The sequence below is a fragment of the Carassius gibelio genome, chromosome A7 (assembly GCF_023724105.1).
Source record: "Carassius gibelio isolate Cgi1373 ecotype wild population from Czech Republic chromosome A7, carGib1.2-hapl.c, whole genome shotgun sequence".
Taxonomy (NCBI): Eukaryota; Metazoa; Chordata; class Actinopteri; order Cypriniformes; family Cyprinidae; genus Carassius; species Carassius gibelio.
The window spans coordinates 12,709,276-12,731,842 of NC_068377.1; the positions used below are offsets into that span (position 1 = coordinate 12,709,276).

General features: G+C 39.0%; 1 protein-coding gene across 8 annotated transcripts in view; it reads left to right on the forward strand.

Annotated features, from left to right (window-relative positions):
• Positions 1-17,440, forward strand: part of LOC128017764 (CREB-regulated transcription coactivator 3-like) — a 41,038-nt gene extending 23,598 nt beyond the window's left edge. For 3 of the 8 annotated variants that reach the window (XM_052603270.1, XM_052603272.1, XM_052603273.1), the window contains exons 6-16: positions 2,819-2,881; positions 3,443-3,546; positions 9,028-9,066; positions 9,406-9,491; positions 9,857-9,906; positions 10,011-10,228; positions 10,943-11,208; positions 12,206-12,478; positions 12,603-12,686; positions 12,769-12,994; positions 13,831-17,440. In XM_052603270.1, coding sequence (XP_052459230.1) covers positions 2,819-2,881; positions 3,443-3,546; positions 9,028-9,066; positions 9,406-9,491; positions 9,857-9,906; positions 10,011-10,228; positions 10,943-11,208; positions 12,206-12,478; positions 12,603-12,686; positions 12,769-12,994; positions 13,831-14,036 — 1,615 coding nt within the window. In that variant the 3' untranslated portion in view covers positions 14,037-17,440. The remainder of the gene's footprint in view (positions 1-2,818; positions 2,882-3,442; positions 3,547-9,027; positions 9,067-9,405; positions 9,492-9,856; positions 9,907-10,010; positions 10,229-10,942; positions 11,209-12,205; positions 12,479-12,602; positions 12,687-12,768; positions 12,995-13,830) is intronic. The other 5 variants (XM_052603276.1, XM_052603275.1, XM_052603274.1 and 2 more) reach the window with 5 other exon arrangements.
• Positions 17,441-22,567: the final 5,127 nt, after the last annotated feature.

Genomic DNA, 22,567 nt, shown 5'->3' on the forward strand with positions numbered 1-22,567 from the left:
TTCAGTTCACAGGGCCTCAGATCTACCACCAGAAAAGGAAATGTGAGGACTAAGGTAGTATGTTGCCAATAAAAAGATGTTGTTGGCATAAAAAAAAAAAAAAAAGAAGAAGAACGACTAATACTGTAACATTAATATAAAGTGTTTTGGAGATTTTTATCGTTCATTCCTTTTAACATTTTTTTTTCTTTGACCAATTTTTATCACAGCATATGCTCATGTCCAGTACAAATATGAATATGGTGTACAATCTGAATGTCTGTGTTTTTAGCCAGTGCCCCAGAGCTCAGTTGCGTCTGTAGGGACGATGCTACTATGATACTTACAGGTTCTGCTCTCCCCGGGGTACAGCTGTCCCTCTGGTGTTTGGGTAAACAGGCCTGGTTCTGAATCCTAGGCAACATCCATATGTTTCCCTGTGGAGCTCAGCTGGACTGGGTCAGGAACTCGGGTCAGTGCTGTCCTCTTAGTCCCACGCTCTCCAATCCTGGATCTGAGCCGCTGCTCTTCCCAGACAAGACTTCCTCTGGGAGGTTTTCTAGAAAGGCATTCGTCTTCACTCAAGTGTGATTAAACATCGATAGGCTTTCATTGAAGAATCTCTCAGTTTTTGGTGGTCCGCCTGATGCCAGTTTAAAAACATCTGTTTTTCACATTGTCTCTGGCCATCTGTTTATGAATCCTTTTCTAGCAACTTTTACCAAGACAGTTTTAGGATAGTTCAGGGGTACAGGGAATGAATGAGTGTTTGGTAAACGAATGTTGGTAACCAAACAGTTGCTGTTAGCCATTGACTATTACAGATGAGACACTTATCCCACTAGACGAAACGAGACACGAGACTGGGTTCACAAGAACGACACGGGACAAGATTTTTAGACTTTTAAAAATGTTTTTATAAGAAATTCTCAATTATAAAATATATAGGGGAAGATGGTCTTTTATTCAACTGAAAAACACAAAATGCAAAAGATCAAAAGGAAAAATCAACTTTATAAGATTAAACATTATTTTAATTAATTTTATGCAGTAATAAACATTTAAAAACTGCAGAAGGTTTTGCCACGAACAAACAGTCGTAATGGGTGCATTTTGAAAATATGATTTTAAGCCTTAAAATCTAATTGTGCAAATAGCTAATGATCAAGTAATAAACATTTATGAACAACCGAAAATGCATCATGTTAAATTTATTAGTGTAGTTCAAAATGGAGGGAGATCGTATATGCAATTAAAATACACAAATCTTAAAATTAGGTCTAAAAGTTTTTTTTTTTTAAATTTTTTATTTAAGTGTTTAATGTACAGATATTGCTGTTATTTACAGACATTCTGATTTACAGACAGGCACTGACTTTAGTGCTCTATATTGCATGTGCATCTAAGTCCTAATACACTTCAAAGCAGGGGCGCAGACCAGCTCTCAGGGAAAGTGAAGGAAGGCCACTTTCTGTTGTTACAAGGAGTATCTTTTCCTGCACAGGCTGCAGTATATCGGTGGAGCATTACATCACCCCGGTGTGGTCTGGCATACTGTAGCCTCTTCTTAGCAGTTGGGCAGGCTGCAGGAAATCTGTTTATTATTTATTTTTATTGTCTTGGTGATAGGAATATGTTAACCTTCTTAGTGGGAACCAGCTTCTATGTTTTGGCAGACAGTAGTGTGCACAGGCAACATCTGCTGGACTGCTTGTGCATCTACATTGTGCACACGTCTTGTTTTGTGCTCTTTCATACACTTGCCATATGTTATTACTCGCCATGAGTAATGGCACAGCTGAGTTATTATATCAGTTGTTACAGATAGAAGTGTTTTATACGCTTCCTATACACATCAGTTTAAAAGTTTAAGGTCTGGAAGATTTTTCAACTCTTCATTTATTTGATCAAAAATATTGTCAAAACCGTATTTTTATATATTTTCAAGTGATTGCTTCTAAATTTTCAGTGTCCCGTGGTCCTTCAGAAATCATTTTAATATGCTGATTTGGCAATCAAGAAACTTTTCTTATTATCAATGTTGAAAACAGTAATATATGTTTTAGATACTTTTCTTTGTTTTGTTTGATGAATAAGAAGATCAGTAACATGCTAAATGCCTTTACTGTTAATTATCAATTTCAAAACTAAATATAAATATTAACTACTCAAAAAAACTAAAAACAAATAAGGGACAGAAAAAAATGCTTTTAAAAGCACGCTTTACCATTTGAACTAAAGGACCAGAATTTCAGAGAGGGTAGCATCGGTTTTGTCTTGGGACAGAAAAGAAACCACTTAGCAACCACCTAGACACATAGCAATGCCCAGGAGCTGCGAAAGCAAGTTCAACGGTCAGGTTCTGGTTGCATTTCCTTTAGAAGTTGTCTCTGAATTGCGTGGCGGTCGTAAATATTAAGGTTTTAATTTGTGTCGATTGCATTTGTGGCCAGTAATATGTATTTGTGTATTCGGTTGAGTCTATATCCTGATTGCCCAGTGTGGTTGCTCTGCTGCGGTGTTGCCTGCGTGTTTCTTTTGGTTCATTGACCATTGAAGATATGATAGCACTTTTGTTTGCTCCCAGACGTGGCAGCTCCAATCTAATTGAAGCAGTAAATCAGTGCTGCGCACAGTACTAGACTAACCCGGGGGAATAGGCTCTGTTTCTACGGCTCTGTTTATGTTTTCCTGAAGGTGTCTCAGAGGTATTCTCACCCTACTCGCTGTCTTCTGTCTTTGTCTCTCTGGCTTGCTCATGCTGCTGTACTAACCCCTGAGCCAGGGCTACAGACTCAGTACAGTAGTGATTAACACGTGACTGTTTTCATTTCTGAAGGGAGCAACCGCCATGGACTGAAGAGAAACGCCCTGGATTTAGATTAATATCACAGCTTAACAGGTGACCTTTGACTTTCAAGTTTCTCACAGATCTCCTCTGGACCTGTCTCTTGTTTGTTCTTCTTGTCATCCCTTTTCTCAGCTCGTTATCCTCCGATTTGATTAAAACGGTTTCTTGATCAAGTCTTTACACATACAGAATGATTTCAAGCGAATCACCGATGCTGTTTCTCTACTCAGACAGCTATTCTACGTTAAACTAATATTTCCCTGTGCCAAACTAATCCCAACCAGGGATCATTATTTCTACTAATCTGTTTTTTCCTTTCTCCACACTCATTATTGTATGTAGAGTGACGTTTGCTCTACAAATAGAGAAAAGAGTTTTTTTTTTCTCCATCACCTGAAAATGGTTTTAATGTCAGACCTGATAAAGGATGTGTTGCAGAGGGAAGCAGTGGAGTACAGTGAAGTGCTCTTGAGAGTACTGTCATGTGTAGCTGCGTAATGTAGGCAATGAACGAGGGCAAGGGGTCATGTTGGCATGGCATGGCTTTTTTTTTTTTGATGGCTCTCTGATCAAGCTGTTTTCCTCCTTTCTTCATCTTTCCTTCTGCCACAGAACAAACTCTGACTCAGCTCTGCACACCAGTGCCATGAGCCCAAACCCACAGGATCCTTTTGGCAAGAACCAGCAGATGGGAAGAGGACCTCCTCAGCGAAACGGTGAGCTTGGCTTCCGCCACCTCCTCCCTATTTTTGGACCAGTTTAATACTGCCACAACCATGCTGCAGTTTTACAAAGCCATTGTTATTGCATGGCATAACACTGGGGTTGAAACAGAAATGCAGGGGGTCAAATGCACAATGGACAATGTACAATACAATTCATAGATGGTAAATCAATGATTTATACTAGACCCAAATCAAAATCAAGTCCCACCCAGTGCAGCGTGCTTGCACAACACAGCTGGGGCTCACTTTCATGTTGTTTATCTAGCTGTCTTTGTTAAAAACACAGGCATTTCAGATGGTACGCTGAAAATGGCTGACAATTAGCCCGCCCAGAGATCTGTTGAAGGATGTTTCCTCTACCCTTATTTTTCTGATTTCTTGAGATCTTGAAAACAAATGATTGTACAGTCCCTTGAGCATTTAGTTGCAATAGTCAGGCTCATACTCCCCTAAAAGAACACGTTGCCAGAGTTCACAGACACATGCAGTGTAGATGTTTGTTAGACTAGGATTATGTCATAGGGTGGGATGATCAGTGCAAATGTTTTATCATTATAACAGTGAAATTCTGGCGGAGAAAGTTACCGCTGTGCCGAAACCTGACATTGCATCAGCACTATATTTTGTGTTCATTAATATAACTTCCTTCAGTTTGATTAATGGAAACTGGCTCAGGGAGTGCATTTTGTGGTTGGTCATCTGGTTGTGCTTTACTGATGTTTGTTACATATAAACATTGCTTTGTGGATTATGTCCCATCCCTTACTAGAAATCATACATGTATCATGTGAATTACAGGATTTACATGGTCAGGATGTGAAGAGTTTACATAACACAGACAGACTCTATTATAGTAATCTCATGCCAGCACACACACTACTGTTCAAAGGTTTGGGCTCAATAAGATGCTTTTCTATATATTAAAAAATATATATGTATATATATATATTTATATGTATGGTGAGTTTCTTTCAAAATCATTAAATATTCATCACAAAATTTCAGGCCAGAGAGTGATATATTTTTGAATAATTTAAATATTGTGTGGGACATAATGAGCTCAGATAATGCAGGCTAATCATTTAAAAACTCTAAATACTAATGGTGTTCTGTGAATGAATCGTGCTGAGATGATGTAGTATTCTCACATGAAACGGAGTACAGGCTTAAACCGTATTTGATATGTCAGCTGTTGAATGCTTGAATCTGATTGACTGACAGACATTCATAGGTGTGCAATTATTTTCAGGGAAATGCATGGCTAAAGTAGTTCCAGGCAGGTCTTGACCGCAGTACCTCATGTCCGTATCACTTCGCCAAATGATTTCAGTTATTTCAAGGGTCCCTACAACAGCAAAAGAACCAAAAACGACTGATGAAGCAAATAAATATAGTAAACAATATGATGAAAATTACCAATTATTTCCATGTTTTTGCCTCAAAATTACATTTAATTATGTGCGGAAATGACGTACTCTCTTTCTCCTGATCTCTCCCATACAAAAGCACACGAACACACAGAAACATACATGTAGGGCTGGACGGTATGGCCAAATTTTATATCACGATATATTTCTTAATTTCGGTCGATACGATATAATTTCGATATCGATATGAACAATATAAAAGCCTCAGAAAAACTGCCAATAACGCCCACAATGGATGTCTGTACCGACAATCTTCAGAGGTTAATTCATTTTAAATTAATTACAAAATTATAAATAAATAATAAATTAAAATTAATTTGCCAAGTCTATGAAACCTCCTCCTATAAAACTACATAATATTTTAGAAATAAAAACTGTGTTTTTTTTTTGTTTGTTTAGTTGAGAACAGAATTAACATTTCTTTATTTTTTTTAATGTAAAATTAATAATGGGCTTGTCTTGGACCAGAGGTGTTAGGAGGAGTTGGTTGGTTCATAGTAGCTGCAGATTTAAAAAAAAAAAAAAATAATAATAATAATAATATTATATATATTCTTTCTTCTTTCTTGAGTTCTTGCAGATCTCACAGACAAAAGTCTTAATAATATTGCACATTAGAAATGTTTGGCGAGATAAAATGTGCACGATAACATTTAAGCAAATCTCTTCGCCATCGTCACTCTTTATTATTAAGCAGGAGTTTATGTACAGTTAATGCATGTGCGTGCGCTCGTTGTGGTGTGTGTGTGTGTGACTGACAGACAGCCTCCGCGGCGCGCATGAGAGTTCATGCAGATCTCACGGACAAACGTCTTAATATGATCGCACATTAGAAATGTTTGTCGAGATTTAATGTGCACGACAACATTATTAAGCAAAAATACATAGTACATTATTTTTCAATATCGTGATATATATTGATATTGAATTATTGTCCAGCCCTACATACATGTGCACAGAAATGTGTTGTTAGCACTGCTTTGACGATTTTATTAGAAAAATAGTTTAGCAACTTAAGAGCTATTTGACATTTCACAGTTAGCGAGGTAATAAAGACAGATGTGCATACAGTTTCACTATTAGTAGAGATGCTCCACTCTTGAGAGAACCAGGCTTGGGAGGGTTACTTTAAAAATGTATTCCGTTACAGTTACTAATTACTTCATAAAAAAAGTATTCAGTAACGTAATCCAAGTACCACAATAAGAAAGTAATGTAACTGATTACTTTTGGATTACTTCTGGATTACTTCAAGGTCAAATATTATTTTTTAAAAACAACAGCATTTATTAATTAAGAATTTCACAGCCCTGAATTAATATATATGTAAAGGACTATACAGACATCTAGTGCATGGTATTGGTATTACAGATTATTTTGTTTTATTTTGAAGAAAATATAAAAAATCATTTTAAGGAAATGTTTCTTCAACAGGAAAATAGAGAATACAAATTCATTTTTTTTCCCAAGCAAATATAATAAGAACACAATTTTTTAACAATGGAAAATGTTTCTTAAAAAAAGAGAATACGAATATATATATATATATATATATATATATATATATATATATATATATATATATATATATATTTTATCTTTGCAAATATAAAACTAATTTTTAAAAGTGCAAATGCTCCTTAAAATCCTTCGATGAAGAAAGTGTTTTCTTTGCTGGAAGGCACAGTTTGCACTGTTTTCTTCTTTTTAAACAAAATAGCAGCGGAATTTCCATGAAATGGACGCGTTTTTGCAGCAGTGATTCAATCTGCGTCTGAGGAGATTGTAGACAGCTGTTATTTGCGCATGCACCAGCGGGTGGCACACGTGACTCGCGTGAGTCATTAATCAAGCTGCGCTTAATATAGTGTTATTATGCCAAAATACTGATTTATTTAGTTTTCAATGAAACCATTGTAATCCTGGAAGTATTCCCCCTTTTTTCAAAATGTAACTATAATCTGATTACTACGTTTTTTGACGTAACTGTAACAGATTAGTTACTGGATTTTTTTATCCTGATTATGTAACGCCGTTACATGTATTCCATTACTCCCCAACCCTGGAGAGAACATAGACTCAAGTAACTCACACAAGCTTAATCGCTTTTGCATTCACTCGGTTTATCACTTGCTCTCTCACAGATTGATTTGCAGGCTTTTAAGCTTGAGATTGTGGCTCATCTGAACTGCAGTAAGTCTTTGTTTAGTCAGTAGGTTTGGAGGTTGGGATTTGGAGCAAATAAAATGGTCACATGTACATGGAGATATGGAGCATTATAACTCAGAGGCCGTCTGTGGCCCAGGGCAGTTGTTTTCTCAGACACTTCAAACTGATATGAAACAGCTTCACTTAAGGACATGGCAGACAGCAGGCATTTAATATCCGTCTGGCGGTTATACACACAGTTGACTGTAGAGGTGTGCAGTGAGGCTCACGTAATGTGAACAAGTGTAAACCAGCCCCTCACATGGGACTAAAGTTTGTCTCGCTTCTGATCCCCTGAAAACAGCAAGTAACTGTGTGCCACCTTTAACCACTCGACTTTAACCCTACTGGGATTAATGATTTGAAACCATTTATAATAATTACTGCTGTTATTAATTTTTTTTTGTTTGTTAGTTTTTTACTAATTTGGTAAATTTTTTTGTTGATTTTGAGTTTGCTATACAGATAATTAGAGATAAATGTAAATGCAAATAATGTTTTTTAACGTGAGCCATAGCATTTTTTAGGTACTTTTACACTTCAAGATAAAACGTGACAAAGCTCTGGACTCAGGCCAAGGTTTTTCTGTTCTAGTTGTGTCAGTTTGTAGTGTTGAATGAGACTCTCGGCGAGGGGGAAATGAGGTGTCGCCGTACTTTTTGTTTGATTCATTGTGCGTCGCAGTTGGGCGTCTGAGAGCGGCAGCTTTGCTGAAGCGGTGGAGCTGGTTGATCTGGCTCTGGGCCCACACTGCTTCAGTTCTGGGCCAGCATCGGCAGAGGAAGCAGAAAGGAGGATTGTTTTCCACAGGATCTCTGTGGTGCACTCGAAACAATGCCTCTCCATTGATTCACTTTGCACTTGTGGTTACAGATTTCTCCCAGTGTCCTTTTTTTTTTTTTTTTTTTTTTTGTCTTCTCCTTTCTTAATGAGCCAGTACACACTAAGAAGTGATTTTCAATTCCCCCCTCTGGAGTTTGAGCCCCCAGTCTTCAGTGGGTGGAGTGAGTGTGTACTCTGAATGACTCATTTCATTGAATCAAATGTTCGTGAGAAGATTGAACTGAACTGAACTGAAGATATGTTCAAAAGATTGTTTGTTTGTTTTGAAAAAAATCAATGCTTTTATTTAGCATGGATGCCTAAAAAAAAGTGATAGTAAAGATGTTAAAAAAGTTTCTATTTCAAATAAGATTTTCAAATAATATAAATAACTTCCTATCAAAGAATCCTTATAAAATGTATCATTGTGTCCACACAAATATTAAGCAGCAAAACTGTTTGCAGCATTGATAATAATAAGAAATGTCATGTGACACTGAAGACTTGAGTAATGATGCTGAAAAAATGTAGCTTTGCCATCACAGAAATAAATGATTTTTTAATGTTTAAATAGAAAATAAATGTTTTTTATTCAAATGCATGTTATTTAATATTCCACAATATTAACTTCAAAATGCTTAAGGAGCATGAGACTTTAAGAAATACAAATTGTAAAACATTTTCTCAACCCCAAACTTTTCAAGAGTAGTGAATGAAGGAAAGCATATGTCCTGGTTTGAGCTGTGCCTTGGCGATTTGCTTCGATTCTGCTGTCCTAATCATTTTGAAAGTATGTTGTTCTAAGTTATTACTTAATAATGGAGGGGATTTACCAAGAATAATATTATCAGGGCATATTTCAATCATATGATTCGATACTACATTTATTGTTATAATGTCTTCATCCCTGTTGTTGTCATTACTTGCATAAAATATGAAAATATGGTACATCTGTGAGTGCGAAATGATGAACTGCTCTTTGATCTAATTGGCCTTTCTCTTTGTGGTCGTGCAGCCAGCATGAATGAAGCAGAGGTGGACAGTTCTAGAGACGGTAAGTGTGTTGTCATGCTTGTTGACTCTCTATCATGTGTTCAGTCAACCAAAAAAAAAAGATTCACCCCTTTAATGACAGTACTACGCTGTGGTTTGCTGAGGGTTGATGGATGGTGTTGGTGTTGTGGAACAGTTGGTGTCCTCTGCTGGCGGTCCAACTCAGATTACATGTCTCTCAAATAGTTCACCATAAGATAACTTTAATAAATCTTGCTTTTTTTGTTTTTTTGTTGAGTTGTAGGATACAGATTGAGTATTTACTTTCACTCTCTTTTTTTGACAAAATGAAATTTAAGCGATCATTATTTAATGAGGTAATGTCTTTTTTCCTCGGCAGTGTTCTCATTTCCTGCTGTCCCTAATGAGGAGAATCTGCTCGGAGTGAATAAGCCACTGCCAAAACAGTTATGGGAGGCCAAAAAGGTGAGTGCATGAGGGCAAGTAACAACACAGTTTGGTCGTGAAATCATAATCGTATCAAGGTATCAGATGTGTAACTGTATGAAGGCAGCCTAATAATCCTCTTACTTAAAATGTTATTTGAAAAACGAATGTTGTGCGTGGATGAGTGATTTATGTTAAACACCTCAACATTCCCTAAGCCAATTGTTTTGATTTCATGGCGACTTTAACAGAATCTTTGTGCTGTTGATTACATTGTAAGTGTTATTAGTATGATGACCTTTGGTCTTACTAGCTACAATATTATTTGATTGTCTGTAGATAGCAGTTCGCAAAATGTATCTCTTTGAGTGTGGATCTATCATGCGTATGTTGCCTGGTTGCAGGTGCAGTCTCTATCCTCCCGGCCAAAGTCCTGCGAAGTGCCTGGAATTAAGTAAGTCGAGATAAATTTGTGTGCATGTTGATTGATTGGTTGCTTACTAGGTATTAGCTGTACATTTAAACATGCTGAAATTGTCCGTCTCTGTTTCTCTGCAGTATATTCCCTTCTCCAGAGCAGAATGCAGGTTTGTCTCACTACCAGGGCACTTTAAACACTGGCGGGTCTCTGCCTGACCTCAGTAACCTGCACTTCCCCTCTCCGCTGCCCACTCCTCTGGACCCCGACGAGGCTGGATATCCCAACCTGAGCGGAGGCAGCAGCACCGGCAACCTCCCCGCAGCCATGATGCATCTGGGCATCGGAAACTCACAAGGTCAGTGGGTTTGGTTAATACCGCATAAACAGACACTGCACTGGATTTCACACATGCGTAATCTCCTTCTCGCACAGTCTAAGAATAAAAAGAGCTTTTGTTTGCGACCGAATCGTTATTCAAGGAGGTTCGTTTGCTGTTAAAGCATCTCCTGGCTTCAGAAGAGTCGGGCTGAACACTCCGGTCTTTGTTTAACGGCACACTGTAGGCTTAAACTGTAGGCGCTTTCTGGGGTATGAATGCCATGTGTTTTCGAAAGGGCCACGTCCATGCAGAAGACCACAGCTCTCCTCTTCTATCTTCGCCCCTTTTTTAAATCCATCCGCCATCTGATCGCTCTCTTTGACTTCCATTCTCTTGAGCTTTATTCTTTCCATTCGCTCTCATGTCTGGGAACAGGGTGTGCCGGGATGTTTCTGCCTGCCCCGTTTCAGCTGTGCTGCTATCTGATTGGCCGATCCCCAGAGACACAGCCGACCTTTAACCCCTGAATTGGCTGCTCATAAACCGCTCTTTTCTCTCTCGTTCTCGCTGGTCCAGTAACCTGCAGACAATTGCTCAGTGTCTTTTCTGAGGAGTGGACATCAGGACAGGAGCTGGCCTGCACGCAGCGACGCCTAAAGCAATTATTGGCTCATCTCGGTTTCATTAAGGCAGTTCAAGATGCCCTTTTAACCCCTGAAGCTGATTATGTCATGTTTGTTGTCCTCTTAGGGCTGTCATCCTCTCTAAGCAACCCTTCCATCCAGGCGTCCCTCACCAACTCTCAGCTACACTCATCTCTCAGCAATCCATCGATCCACACGTCTCTGCGTCTCTCCTCGCTGTCCAACCCTCCTCCGACGGGCATGGCGAGTTCACCCAGGAGACGGCCGGCCCCCATTAGTCCCCTGACACTCTCTCCGGGGGGCGATCAGAGGCGAAGCCTGGGCAAGCAGCTTTCCCCGACAATGTCACCCTCTCTCTCTCCGATCACACAGGTAAAAAAAAAAAAAAAAGTGCTCATTAAAAGTGCTCTTCATGATTTATGTTCTTAAGCTCTTCTGTAGTATCTTTACTCAATCCTCATCCAGAAAATCACCGGCTTCTTGTATTAAACTGCTTACTGGGGTCCAGAGTGTGTCTAACGTGGTTAGTCTTTTCAGGAGTACGAATAAAAAAGGAAAAATTATGCAGAGTTTTCTGCTGTGAATGCTGAACGGCGAACAATCAAATGTGTGGTGATACATCTCTGCCGATTGAACCACACAGCACAGTCCAATTATAAACATGGCATGAGTGAATAGCAAAGGGTCTTTGGATGGCTGCCCACTGATCAGTTTTGACCTTGCAAGGGTTTATAACAGATTTCTGTGTTAAATTGAATTGGTTGCACTCAGCAACACTGTTCAAATTGGTCTGGACTTTGTGGCACAACCATTTGAATTCAACACAGAATTGTTTGCCACAAAAGGTTATATATTCGTTTTATACTCACTCATGTCATTCCATTCCAAAATAAATGTTTTGTAACGTACCGAAATCAGATGCTTCCCTGTATAATATTACAGCAGCCACAGAGAAATCAAGACTGAAATCATATGAATTCAAGAGCTTGGGAATCTTGGGAATCTAAATGTAGTCTAATCGAAGTAGGAATTCTGTGTCAACACCCAGCCCCAGTTATTAATTTTGAAGGAGCTCTTTTCCAAACAATGGCTGTTCATAATTACCAAAAGTAGTGGTCCCTATGACCCGTGTAGTGTTTTATAAAATCCTACATCATCATTTTTGTGAGGAGCAGAATACCACACCAGGTGCAATTAACCATCTATAAAACTTGATGCCATCATTCTCATGGTTTTCAAAAAAGTACCAACTTTTACTCATTTTGTGCCGCTGGTTTATTGTTCATGCCTGCCAAGAACAGGGTGTTCTGTAGTGTACCTTAGCTAAGCTCCCAGTCAAATGATTTTATAACTTGCCCATTCCCATTAGGGTGTTGCCTTGGACACCAGAAACCTGCCGATGGAGCCGCCCCCTCCCTACCCCCTTTACCAGCAAACCCAGCAGTCCATGCAGCAGCAGCATCAGCAGCAGCAGCAGCATCAGCAGCAGCAGCCTCCTCCCCAGTCCCATCCGTCTATGCAGCAGAGCTCCCAGCATCCAGGGGTGCAGCAGCGACAAACAGGTGGCCAACAGCAGCAGCAGCAGCAGCACCAGCCTGTGTCCCCGCTGCAGAGCGTCCCGCTCGACTTTAATTCCAGCGCTGTGAGTTCCCATTGAAACATTAGTTGAAACAGCGATCTCAGGAGAATAACTAATATTCAGCCGTCACAGATGCTGGTTATTCTCGTCTGAATAGGAAATCACTGAATCTTGTTTTTGCTTTCAGCACAACAGCATGGGGGGATTTTTTAATGATCCCTTTATGGAGCTGCAGTTTTCTGGACGTCAGTCCAAGTGTTCGTCCTATCAGGTAAAGATACGATCTCTGATTCCTAACTTGGTCATGTTTTGTCTTCTAAACTGTGTAACATATGTTGTGTGTGTTTAAACAGCAGGATCAGTATAATATGTTGGAGAATGTGATGAGCTCTGTGGCTGGAGGATTTGACCCTTCCTCCAACCTCTACTACTCCCAGGCTGCCCTCATGGGCTTGGGCGGCAGCCATGGAAACCTGCAAGACCACCTTCAGATGAGGTCCAATACGCTCTACTCTAATTGTGGAGGAGGAGTGCCCAACATCATCCTCACAGGTTGGGATGAGCAGACAGCAGGTCGTTGTGAGTCATTAGGAGAATTTACCCTCTTTGGTTTTCATCCTTGTGCCCTGCTTTCAAAGCACAAACTCTGATTCTTAACACAAGTGCCATTCATGGACTCTTGTTTTATATAACTGCCAATAGAATGTAAATGGCAAAAACAAGGAAATGTCACATTCACAAGAAATGCTAGTTGACTATCACCTAGTCGTCCACCAGCTGACTACTGTGTGTTTCATATTATTATGTTAAGTGACATACAAGTAGGATTTCAGTAAAACAAAGATTCAGAGTTTTGTTTTAATAGCAAGTGTTTGTTTTATTCCTCATATTTTTTAGATGACTGGTATCAGTCGCAGGCAGGTTTGGTAAATAGTTTGCCTGGTCTTAAGTAAATGGTGAACCTACTTTAAAGAGGTTTTTCCATGTTGTCAAGTAGTCAAGTTTCTCATGAAGTATGTGGAGGAAATATCTTTCTGAAGATGGAAAGCATGAAAATGACTAATATTTTGATTTATAAGTTATAAAAACTGTCAAAATATTCGTGAGTGAATCAGAACATAGAATAACTCGATCAGATAAAGGCTTATTAGGAAAGGTTTCTGTTAAATGAATTAATTGTATTAAAAGGGCAGCTGTAAAAAGGCATTTGAGCAGCAAGCAGGTATTTGAAGCTTCTGCTGTCTCTGGACTCTCAAGAACCTCTCCATTTATATAGGTGGATTCTTTAAGGCTGATTACTTGACTAGGCATATAGGGAACCTACATATCTTATTTTATTAAAGAAGTATTTCATATCTTCTTTCACATCTCATGTACTACTCGCTCACAGTTCTGCTGTTTTTGTTCTCTCTCAGACGACTCCAATCCCAGCCTCTCTAAGGACATCAGCAGCATGTTGTCTGCGGTCCCAGAGTGTTTGGACTCGGAGGGAGTTTTTCCACTGGAGGATGAACTACGTATTGAGCCTCTCAGTCTGGATGGACTTAGCATGCTCAGTGACCCTGATATGGTCCTCCCTGACCCCTCAGTAGAGGACAGCTTTCGCAGCGACAGACTCTGAAGAGCCACATTTATACATACAAGTCCACGGACGTGTCGACTGAAGCACAGAACCTATAGCACTCAGATTCCTATAAACATAAAAATACCTTTACATTTTTTTTTAAACACAAAGCGCATGCATAAACACTACATGCTGATATAAAGTGAATCATCATGTTCGCATGAGTCACCCAGACGCCGTCTCTCAGTGGCCGCCATTGCTCAGCATGCTCCATCTGCCTCCCAAGACACCGATCATCACTCAACAGATGTGTGAAACCCATCTGGATGCTCCACATGTGCTTCGACAAACAAATAAACATGCACGAGCACATGAACCTGCCGCGCGTCTAGTGACAATCACGACACAAAGCCATAGCAATGCCAAACCGACGGTTTGATCAGGCTTTTGCATTGTTGGTCTGATTCAAAGCCATGCAACCAAAACAAAATGAATGTGCTTGTTTTACACATTGCTTTTGGATGTTATCGGAAAGGTCACACCAGCTTTCAGTAACATTTCGGTAGCAGCAAAAGGATGGGACCATCCTGAATGTGGAGACGGTGCGAAGATGTCAATATGACGTGTTATGGAACAGAAGTAGTCGACAGCCGGCCTAATACCAGCCCATATTGATGCACCAAATGCTGTGATATGAGACACCAGCAGGATGGGTTGAGCCTTCCCCTCTCGCCACACCACCCGATCTCTGTTTTAATACCGAAACCCCAGAACATGTTCGGGGTAATGAACCGTCTGCCTCGGGCTACTGAGTATCAACGGTCTCTGGTGTCACTGCCTGAAGTTTAGAGCACGCGCTAAGCAAACCGCATGATAATCAGCGATTACATTGAGCCAAAGCCACTCATACACGCCTCAGGCTGTGAAACCCCAGTCCCTCCTTCAGAATGTGGCCAGTCCCCTTTATTCAGATGACAGGAGATGAGAATTCAGTGAATTATACCTCTCTTCCTGCACAGTCTACAGCCTACTATAAAGAGGGGGGGGGGGGGGTGTAGAAGATGTGTATAGAGCATTATTTAGCATATTTTTGGTATAAAAAGAAAAACTATAAAAGAGAGCTTTGCCACTTATATATATATATATATATATATATGCCTCACAATTTTCTGACTAGAATGTATTTTTAAACAGAAAAAGGGCAAACTGTTTACAAAGATAAAGTTTAAGAACTACGAATTGTGAGTAGGCGCTGAAATTTGTATGATTTTGGTATAAATCTAAAAGAAAGAAAAAAAAAAAACATTTGTATGCGGCTGTTATTGATCCAGTCCATAGTTTGCGAATAGAAGCTTTGGCTATGCAGAACTTTAGCACAGGGCTGTTTCAGACGGCCGGAACAATCTAGACCATAAAAAGGAACTGTTTTACTTGTATATTTACTATATTTCTTTATACCGACTTGTAATGCAGCTTCTGATATGTCAGTTGTATTTGTACTGTTCATGTTCTCTCTCTTTGAACTGTCGTTTGTGGACGTCTTTGGTGAACGTCTGTTGTGATGGTATTTCTCACCGTTGTTCAGCATGGGCCCTCTCTCTGCAGCTCCGATCCTTGGGAGGGATTTTTAAGAGGAAAAAAAAAACACTTTGGGATTTTAAAAATGTTTTAAAAGGTGTGATTTGTGGACTTGGGACATAATTATCATTGTTATTGCTCGTGTTGAAGTTCGCACTGATCTGAACTAAATTGATCTGTTGGTTTTAAGCAGTAGTTTTTCTTTCGGCGATGATGCAGGCTCTTGCCTTCTCAGCATGTTATGCATGTGAGGACTTTGAAATGAATGCAATATATTTTGTGAATTACCAGATTCAAATGACCAAATATTTTGAGTTGAAGAAAGATGTCTAAATATAGTTCAGGAATGTTTTTTTTTCACCATATCGTGAGTCATTTTATGCCCATCTCTTGCCTCTTGACTGCCAGATCTGGGCAAAAAACTGTTCTCTGTTCCCTCTTCTATTTGTGTTTATCTGTGTAGCTTTCTATTCCACTTCCAGAGGTTGGTGATAGAAAGCAATAACAACGTTATCTGTGTGCCATGTCCACAATTTTATTTTATTTTTTTATGTATTTTTGCATTCATCCAGGTCATTACAGAGTTTTGAGTTCAAAACCATCTTGTTGTCAAATCAGTCAAGTTACTTGTACTACAAATCTTCCTCTTTTTTTTTTTTTTTTTTTTTTTTTTTGTGCATTGTTCATTTTGGTCCAAGTAGGCGAGAAGAGAGGATGATTGACACAGGTGTGGTGACATTAGCTAAATTTTGTGGGTAAAAAAAGGTCCATTGTCTTGTTTTCTGAAAAAATTCCGAATTGCATAGATTTCTGTTGAAATGACTGGATTCACCCCATGAAAATTAGCCGAACAACGTAAATATAGACCCCTGGATCTACTATTTGATAAATCTGGTCCCCCGTGTACCAAAGGTAGAACCAGATTTGACTTTCACCCCTTCAGCTGCAGTTTTTTTGTTTCGTTTCGTTTTGTAACATTGTTCTTTTGGTGTGGTGTATTTTAAGAGAACATACTGTTTAAGAGCGGTGAAAACAGAAGTTGCTGGGCTGTGGAGCGTGTTTTGCTGCATCCTGTTTCTGCAACAAAAAAAATATTTATATAACAAACCTCTTTTTATCATCTCCCTCATTGTGTCATCCTCTCAGTTAACTTTGAAATGTTTCATGAATATTAGCAGTGGGATCATATTGTATAGTCTTCGGTGGTTTCATTGGGTCTGCTGGTTTGTTTCTGCCTCAGTTGACATGAGAGAGTCTGTTCCCATCATTCATTCTCTCTCTCCAGAAGGAGTTTTTGTCTTCTCCTGCCTTTTTCTTGTCATTTACCATTTGTTAACCCTCTGGGTGTACGGTGATGCTCTTTTTAACCCCCCTTCTGTATTTCCAGGCCCTGTGCTCTAATGGCAAAAAAAGGTGTTTATTGGCTTTTTTTAATGTAGTCTTCATAACAAGATATTAGTTATGTTTCTTGTGTTTATAGAAGGAATTCTTTTTTTCTTTGTTTTTGTCTTTTTTTTATGTCACCTTTAAAAAATGTACAGTTCTATTATTTAAAAATATATATTTTCTTGTCCACTAGTGTTACTTCCTTGTTTTTTTGTAATATGCCATATAAAAATCTTTCTTTTTGTGATATTACAGTTTTACTAAACCAGTGGTTTTCAATCCCAAACCTAGGGCGCCACAGCACTTCCTTATTTAACACGCGGGATCGAGATCATTAGCAGAGATCCATGCGAGATGTACAAAATACACAGTGCTGAGTCCCCAGAACCCAGACTGAAAACCTCTGTATTACACCACAAGGTGTTTGGTTTGTGAAGTATATTATAGTGCTTTCCTTTGATTTAACATAAACGAATAAAACTCTTTACTGGCTCAGACATCTGCTGTGGATTTTCATTTCTGTGATATTAACTCTTTGGTGTCAGCCGTTTTCTCTCCACTTGTCTTTTTTATGCTCAACCACTAGATGGAGGCAGTAAGACACTTGTGCCATTTAAGGCAATGATGCAGAAAAATGACTTAAAAGAAACAAAAAAATAAAAACGCTATGCTAATATGCTAATAATTAAAAATTATAGTTCACCCAAAAATTTAAATTGTGCCCCCCATGTCATTACAAACTTGTATGTACACAGGATATGATATTTTGAAAAGTATTAGTACAGAAGAAAGAGTGGTTCAGGTTTGGAAGGACATGAGGAGGAACAAATGATTGCAGATTTGTGTGGTACAGGATACGCAGCACTCTTTTGTAAGACAATGAAGGTTTGAATTCCTGTGCATCCAGATGAAATCTCATCTGCTTTGACTTCGCTGATCAGCTAGCCTCTGGGATCTGGTAATACATAGCATGACACCATTATATATTATCTAGTGCTTGTACAAACCAAAGTGGGCTGGTGTTGTATAGATGTTTTTATAACGTGTGAACAGTCTGTCTGATTCTAATGAAGCAAAACGTGAAACGTGCCTCAAATATGTGGAGAGATGCCCTGGCAAGCCTTTCATTACTGCGATGCCTTACGATAATGGATTTTAAAACCCAGGTAGCACAGTAATAACATGTTGGACAGCAGTGAGAGGAAGGGCATGATAAGAGCCTGCGAATCTCTCTCACCGCTGGAATTCACATAAACTCTCACAAGGCCAGCTATCGTTCCCTCCTCCCCTGTTTCCTGACACCAAGCCGAATTTTATTTCACTTTTGTGTCTTAATTAAAAGAGTCAGGATACTGTGGTCAGAGCAGATCTCGCTCATTGACTTTTCATAGGTTGTGACTGTTTTCTGTGTGCTACACCACACTTTCCTCTTTTGATTCCCACCTGGCAGGCCACGTTGTTAATTGAACACACGTCTGATGACTAAACTTCAGTTTCAGGACAATGTCTAAAGCCGACAACAGTTTGACATCAAATACTGACGGTAGCTGATGTTGATATTTTGCTGATTTTACACATTTTATGTACATAGCCAACAGTGTGTCCAACGCTGGAGTCCAAAGTCTTTCTCCTTACCTTATTTTGACACCCAGTACGTGTTGGGCTCTTCCCATACATTTTTGCTTTTGACTGTATAAGGAATCTCCAGAGAAGTTTTATACAGCTCAGTCCTTTAAGTTCTTTCTGCTATCTACATCCAGGATGCTTTTTATCGTGTCTACATTCTAGAGCTTAATTATCTTAATTGCAGCTAGATAAATACCTAATCTATTCTAATCTCGAGCAGGGAGTGAGAGAATTATAATATTGAGAAAATTTTTATTTTCATTATTTTTTCCTTGCGTGTCCCTTCTTAGTTTAATGAATGGTTCAATTAAGTTATTTTGATATTATTTAGGGAGGATGCCAGCAACTCCTTGTCCTGGAGAGGAGACTTGTGACCTCTGACTGCAGCTGAATGTGATGACCACCACAAACACATCAGTTCAATGTGTTCTGATTGATGAAATCTAAACCGCTTTAAATCACCCATTCAAAGGAACCAGACTATTTTCTTTCTTACTAATTCTTAGATTTTGTTTTTGTAGATAACCGCTCGCACCTCAACCCTCACTGGGCTTGTTAAATCAGTTCAAACCCTGGAGCTTTTCTTACTTTATACTCACTAATTGCTTTGCCTCATTCGGCACGTAGCTTTCAGCTCTCTGCTTATTTGTTTTAATTCTCACTGCATTTCAAACTTTAAGGTTGACTGTGTTCTCCACTCAGGTACTAGCTTTTTTTCTTCAGATCTCCATACTCTCAGGAGCCACATGTTTCTTTTGTACAGTCGTGTCTGATAATTGTTGATAAATTTTGCTGTCACAACTTCCTCATTATGTTTCTAATTTGTAACACTGTTCAATCCAGTTAAATGTGATGTGGATATAGTGTCTCACATGAAAGTAACGCACTCTCTGGTTTGAAACAAGACCTACTGACACCATCAAGTTATTAACTACTGCAAATGACAACTTCAGAATTAATACTACTGTAATATTAATGTTTATCTTTTTGCTATGCTGACAGTTTTGAGCATTGTAATGGATTATTTATTCTCAGTAAAAACTTTAATATACAGGTAAGTTTATAAAAAATTATCATTTCAACTCAAAACAGTATATCATTTCCCCGTATATATTAAGTTGGTAAAAAGCCATGTAATAGGCAGGAAATGGGCAGTCAAGACAGTTGTTATTGCAAAATAAACGTGACGAGGTGAACAGAAACCCAACGTATAGCGGATCTCGTACATATTGTTAATTTGTGATTGACTTGAGTGAATCAATGTGCTCTGTGTTGCATTGTTGTCATTATTCAGCTTCAAAGTCACTTCACTGCATCACTTACCTAAAGAAGGTTTGATCATGGCTAATTATTCAGTCAGGCTGGGCTAATTTTGAACTTGTTGCAGGTCCTGTAAAATCTTTTTTTCCTGATGAATGTCTCGTTCTTCTTAGAAGTCTGGAAAGTAAGCAAGCAAAAGCTGATTTACGTTCACTTCCCCGACAGACTACAGGTTCGTCATTCATTTGCCACCCAGTATTATAAACAAAGGGGTGAGTGACTTTTCCCCAGTTCATTCAGAAACCATGTGTGTGGACATGACTGCTCTTTTTCCGGCTTCTGTTTCATTCTCAAAAGTATCCCCAAAAAATCAACACACAGCTACAACAGCAAGTCCATTAATAACTTTTAATTCAAACAGCGACACATAAATGCATCCAGCTGCTTCTGGGTTCTTGGATTACAATAGATTGGCTTAGTGGTAACAGAAATAGCCAACACTGATGTAGGATCAGCTAACTTAATACTAAATTTAACTGATATTTATGGGAAACAAATTCAATTGAAAGATGTTACTTTCCTAAGATAATCAATCCAGTTATCGGTTAAAGAATTTTACTTTTACTTTTTTGGTTTGCTAAATTCTTTATTTGTAGGAAGTTCACTTAATTTCATTCTACCATTGTTACATGTTATGACAAAATAGGCCGATTTAACCCATGACAGCCAACCGAACTGACTGACATGCTAACAGAGGATCATCTCTCACAAACGTGTCTACGGACACAAACACTGACACTGTGTAATCACTGACTTGACCTTTAATCGAGTCAGAGCACAGCTATGTTTAAACACTGTGTTTTATGAAGATACCCGGAAGCGGTTTATTCACCCCAATATCCCCAGGTCCCCTTCATATGTCAAACCACTGTGTTTCTCAAGGACCTCACATAAGAAAATGTGGTGGAATGGCTGAACTTGTGTTTAATAGGCCTGGAGTGTTATCAGTAAATCTCTGAACAAAGATGCTTGATAAAATCAGGGCTGGAACTCCACAGTTTATCATGGCAACTCTTGGGATATAGTTTGCACAGCCATGCTGCTGTGAAGATGTAGACATGGCACTGCAGTGCAAATAGAATACATGAAATTACTCATAGTAGATCTGGACAGGTGGAGCTAGGGGAGGTGGAGGGTGTCAAAAGAACTCTACACTGCAGGAGCAGGGGTGTGTTCCACTTCGCTTTTAGACACACACTCACAAACTTCCCTAAGCACTTATTTTCTGTGCAGTCTCAACCTCCACTAAAGTGCGTTCCACTTGACTGAGGGACCCATAATACAGTATGTATACTTCATGCAGCTCCATATAACACAATGCAACATGATTGTGATGATACAGCAGATCACAACAATTTTACATCATCTCACATAACTATATGAATTATTTTGAGATATAACTGCATATTTTGTGATATAACTGCTTAATACTTGTTGCTACCTCAAGCTGACTGTTAAACAGTATAGTTATAGTTAGCGGACGTGAAGGCCAGAGTTGAGAACCCCCTTTTTTTTTTTTTTTTTTTTTGTAAATGTAATTTAAATTATTTTCTCCAATATCCCAAGCATTCTTGATCAAGGGCTTAGGACATTCTAGTTCAACCAAGTGTAAGGATTCTGCCAGTAGTGGGTGCTTGTGCAACATAAACAATGACATGTGAATAAGGCCCATGCATGAGGCAAAATAGACCAATCAGCTTGTGCTCTGTAGTGAACAATGTGATTGCTAGAAGATTATGGAGCCATCAGCATGTGCCATCTAGCGTTTAATGACAGAAATAGATATTTATCTATCACACATCAAACATGAAATGAAAGCATGGACAGAGAACCAATAGTCATTTGAGTACTGTCACTGTGGGCATCACTGAGAGGAAATATGTATTTAATGGCTACAAGAGAAATTCCCTTTCAGTGTTGTCAATGACATTTGATAGTTATTTAATCATTGTTTTTTAATTCATTTATTTTTGCCTCCCACACTCTTTTTCTGTAATGGTGTTTGTGCAGATTTCAGGTTGAGATGGGGAAAAAAACCCTCTCACACATCTGCTGCCCTCTGGGCTTTCACACTGTGAGATTATTCCAGCTACTAAGCAGCTGTTCTATATTTTAACCTTTAGCTGATGATCCTCCGAGATTTCATTCCAAATCACTCAGCTGTTTACATCGTGATGAGCAGAGCCTCGTATGAAATACCTCCTGGGTTAAAATAGTGGACGTGTTTGTTCATTTTCCTATTAAACTCAATTCAAGCCAGAACATTGTGTGGGGAAAGTGCTCTCTGAGCTAAAACGTCATGTAACGATCTGTCAACACACAATTAGTGGATTTCTGTTCCTCACTACTAGGAATGAAGCAAAGTTTGTAAAGCTATGCAATCCTCCAGAGACTTGTTATCATCACGTGTGCTATCTAGCTCACAAGGACTATCCCAAAACAGCCCTCATCATGCAGTCATTCCACTCACGTACTGCACACAGGGAATGGATTCATTCACACTTTGGGATACATCAATACTGCCGCTAATAAACAGCGTGCAAGTTGAAGGCTAGTCAGGTTGGCAAGGCAACTTTGCACTTGCTGAATGAAGACGAGTTGTGTACAGATCAAGAGAGAATGTGTAAACTAGCTGCTGTTTGTACATCATACACAGCAAGCATGTATATTCTTGAATG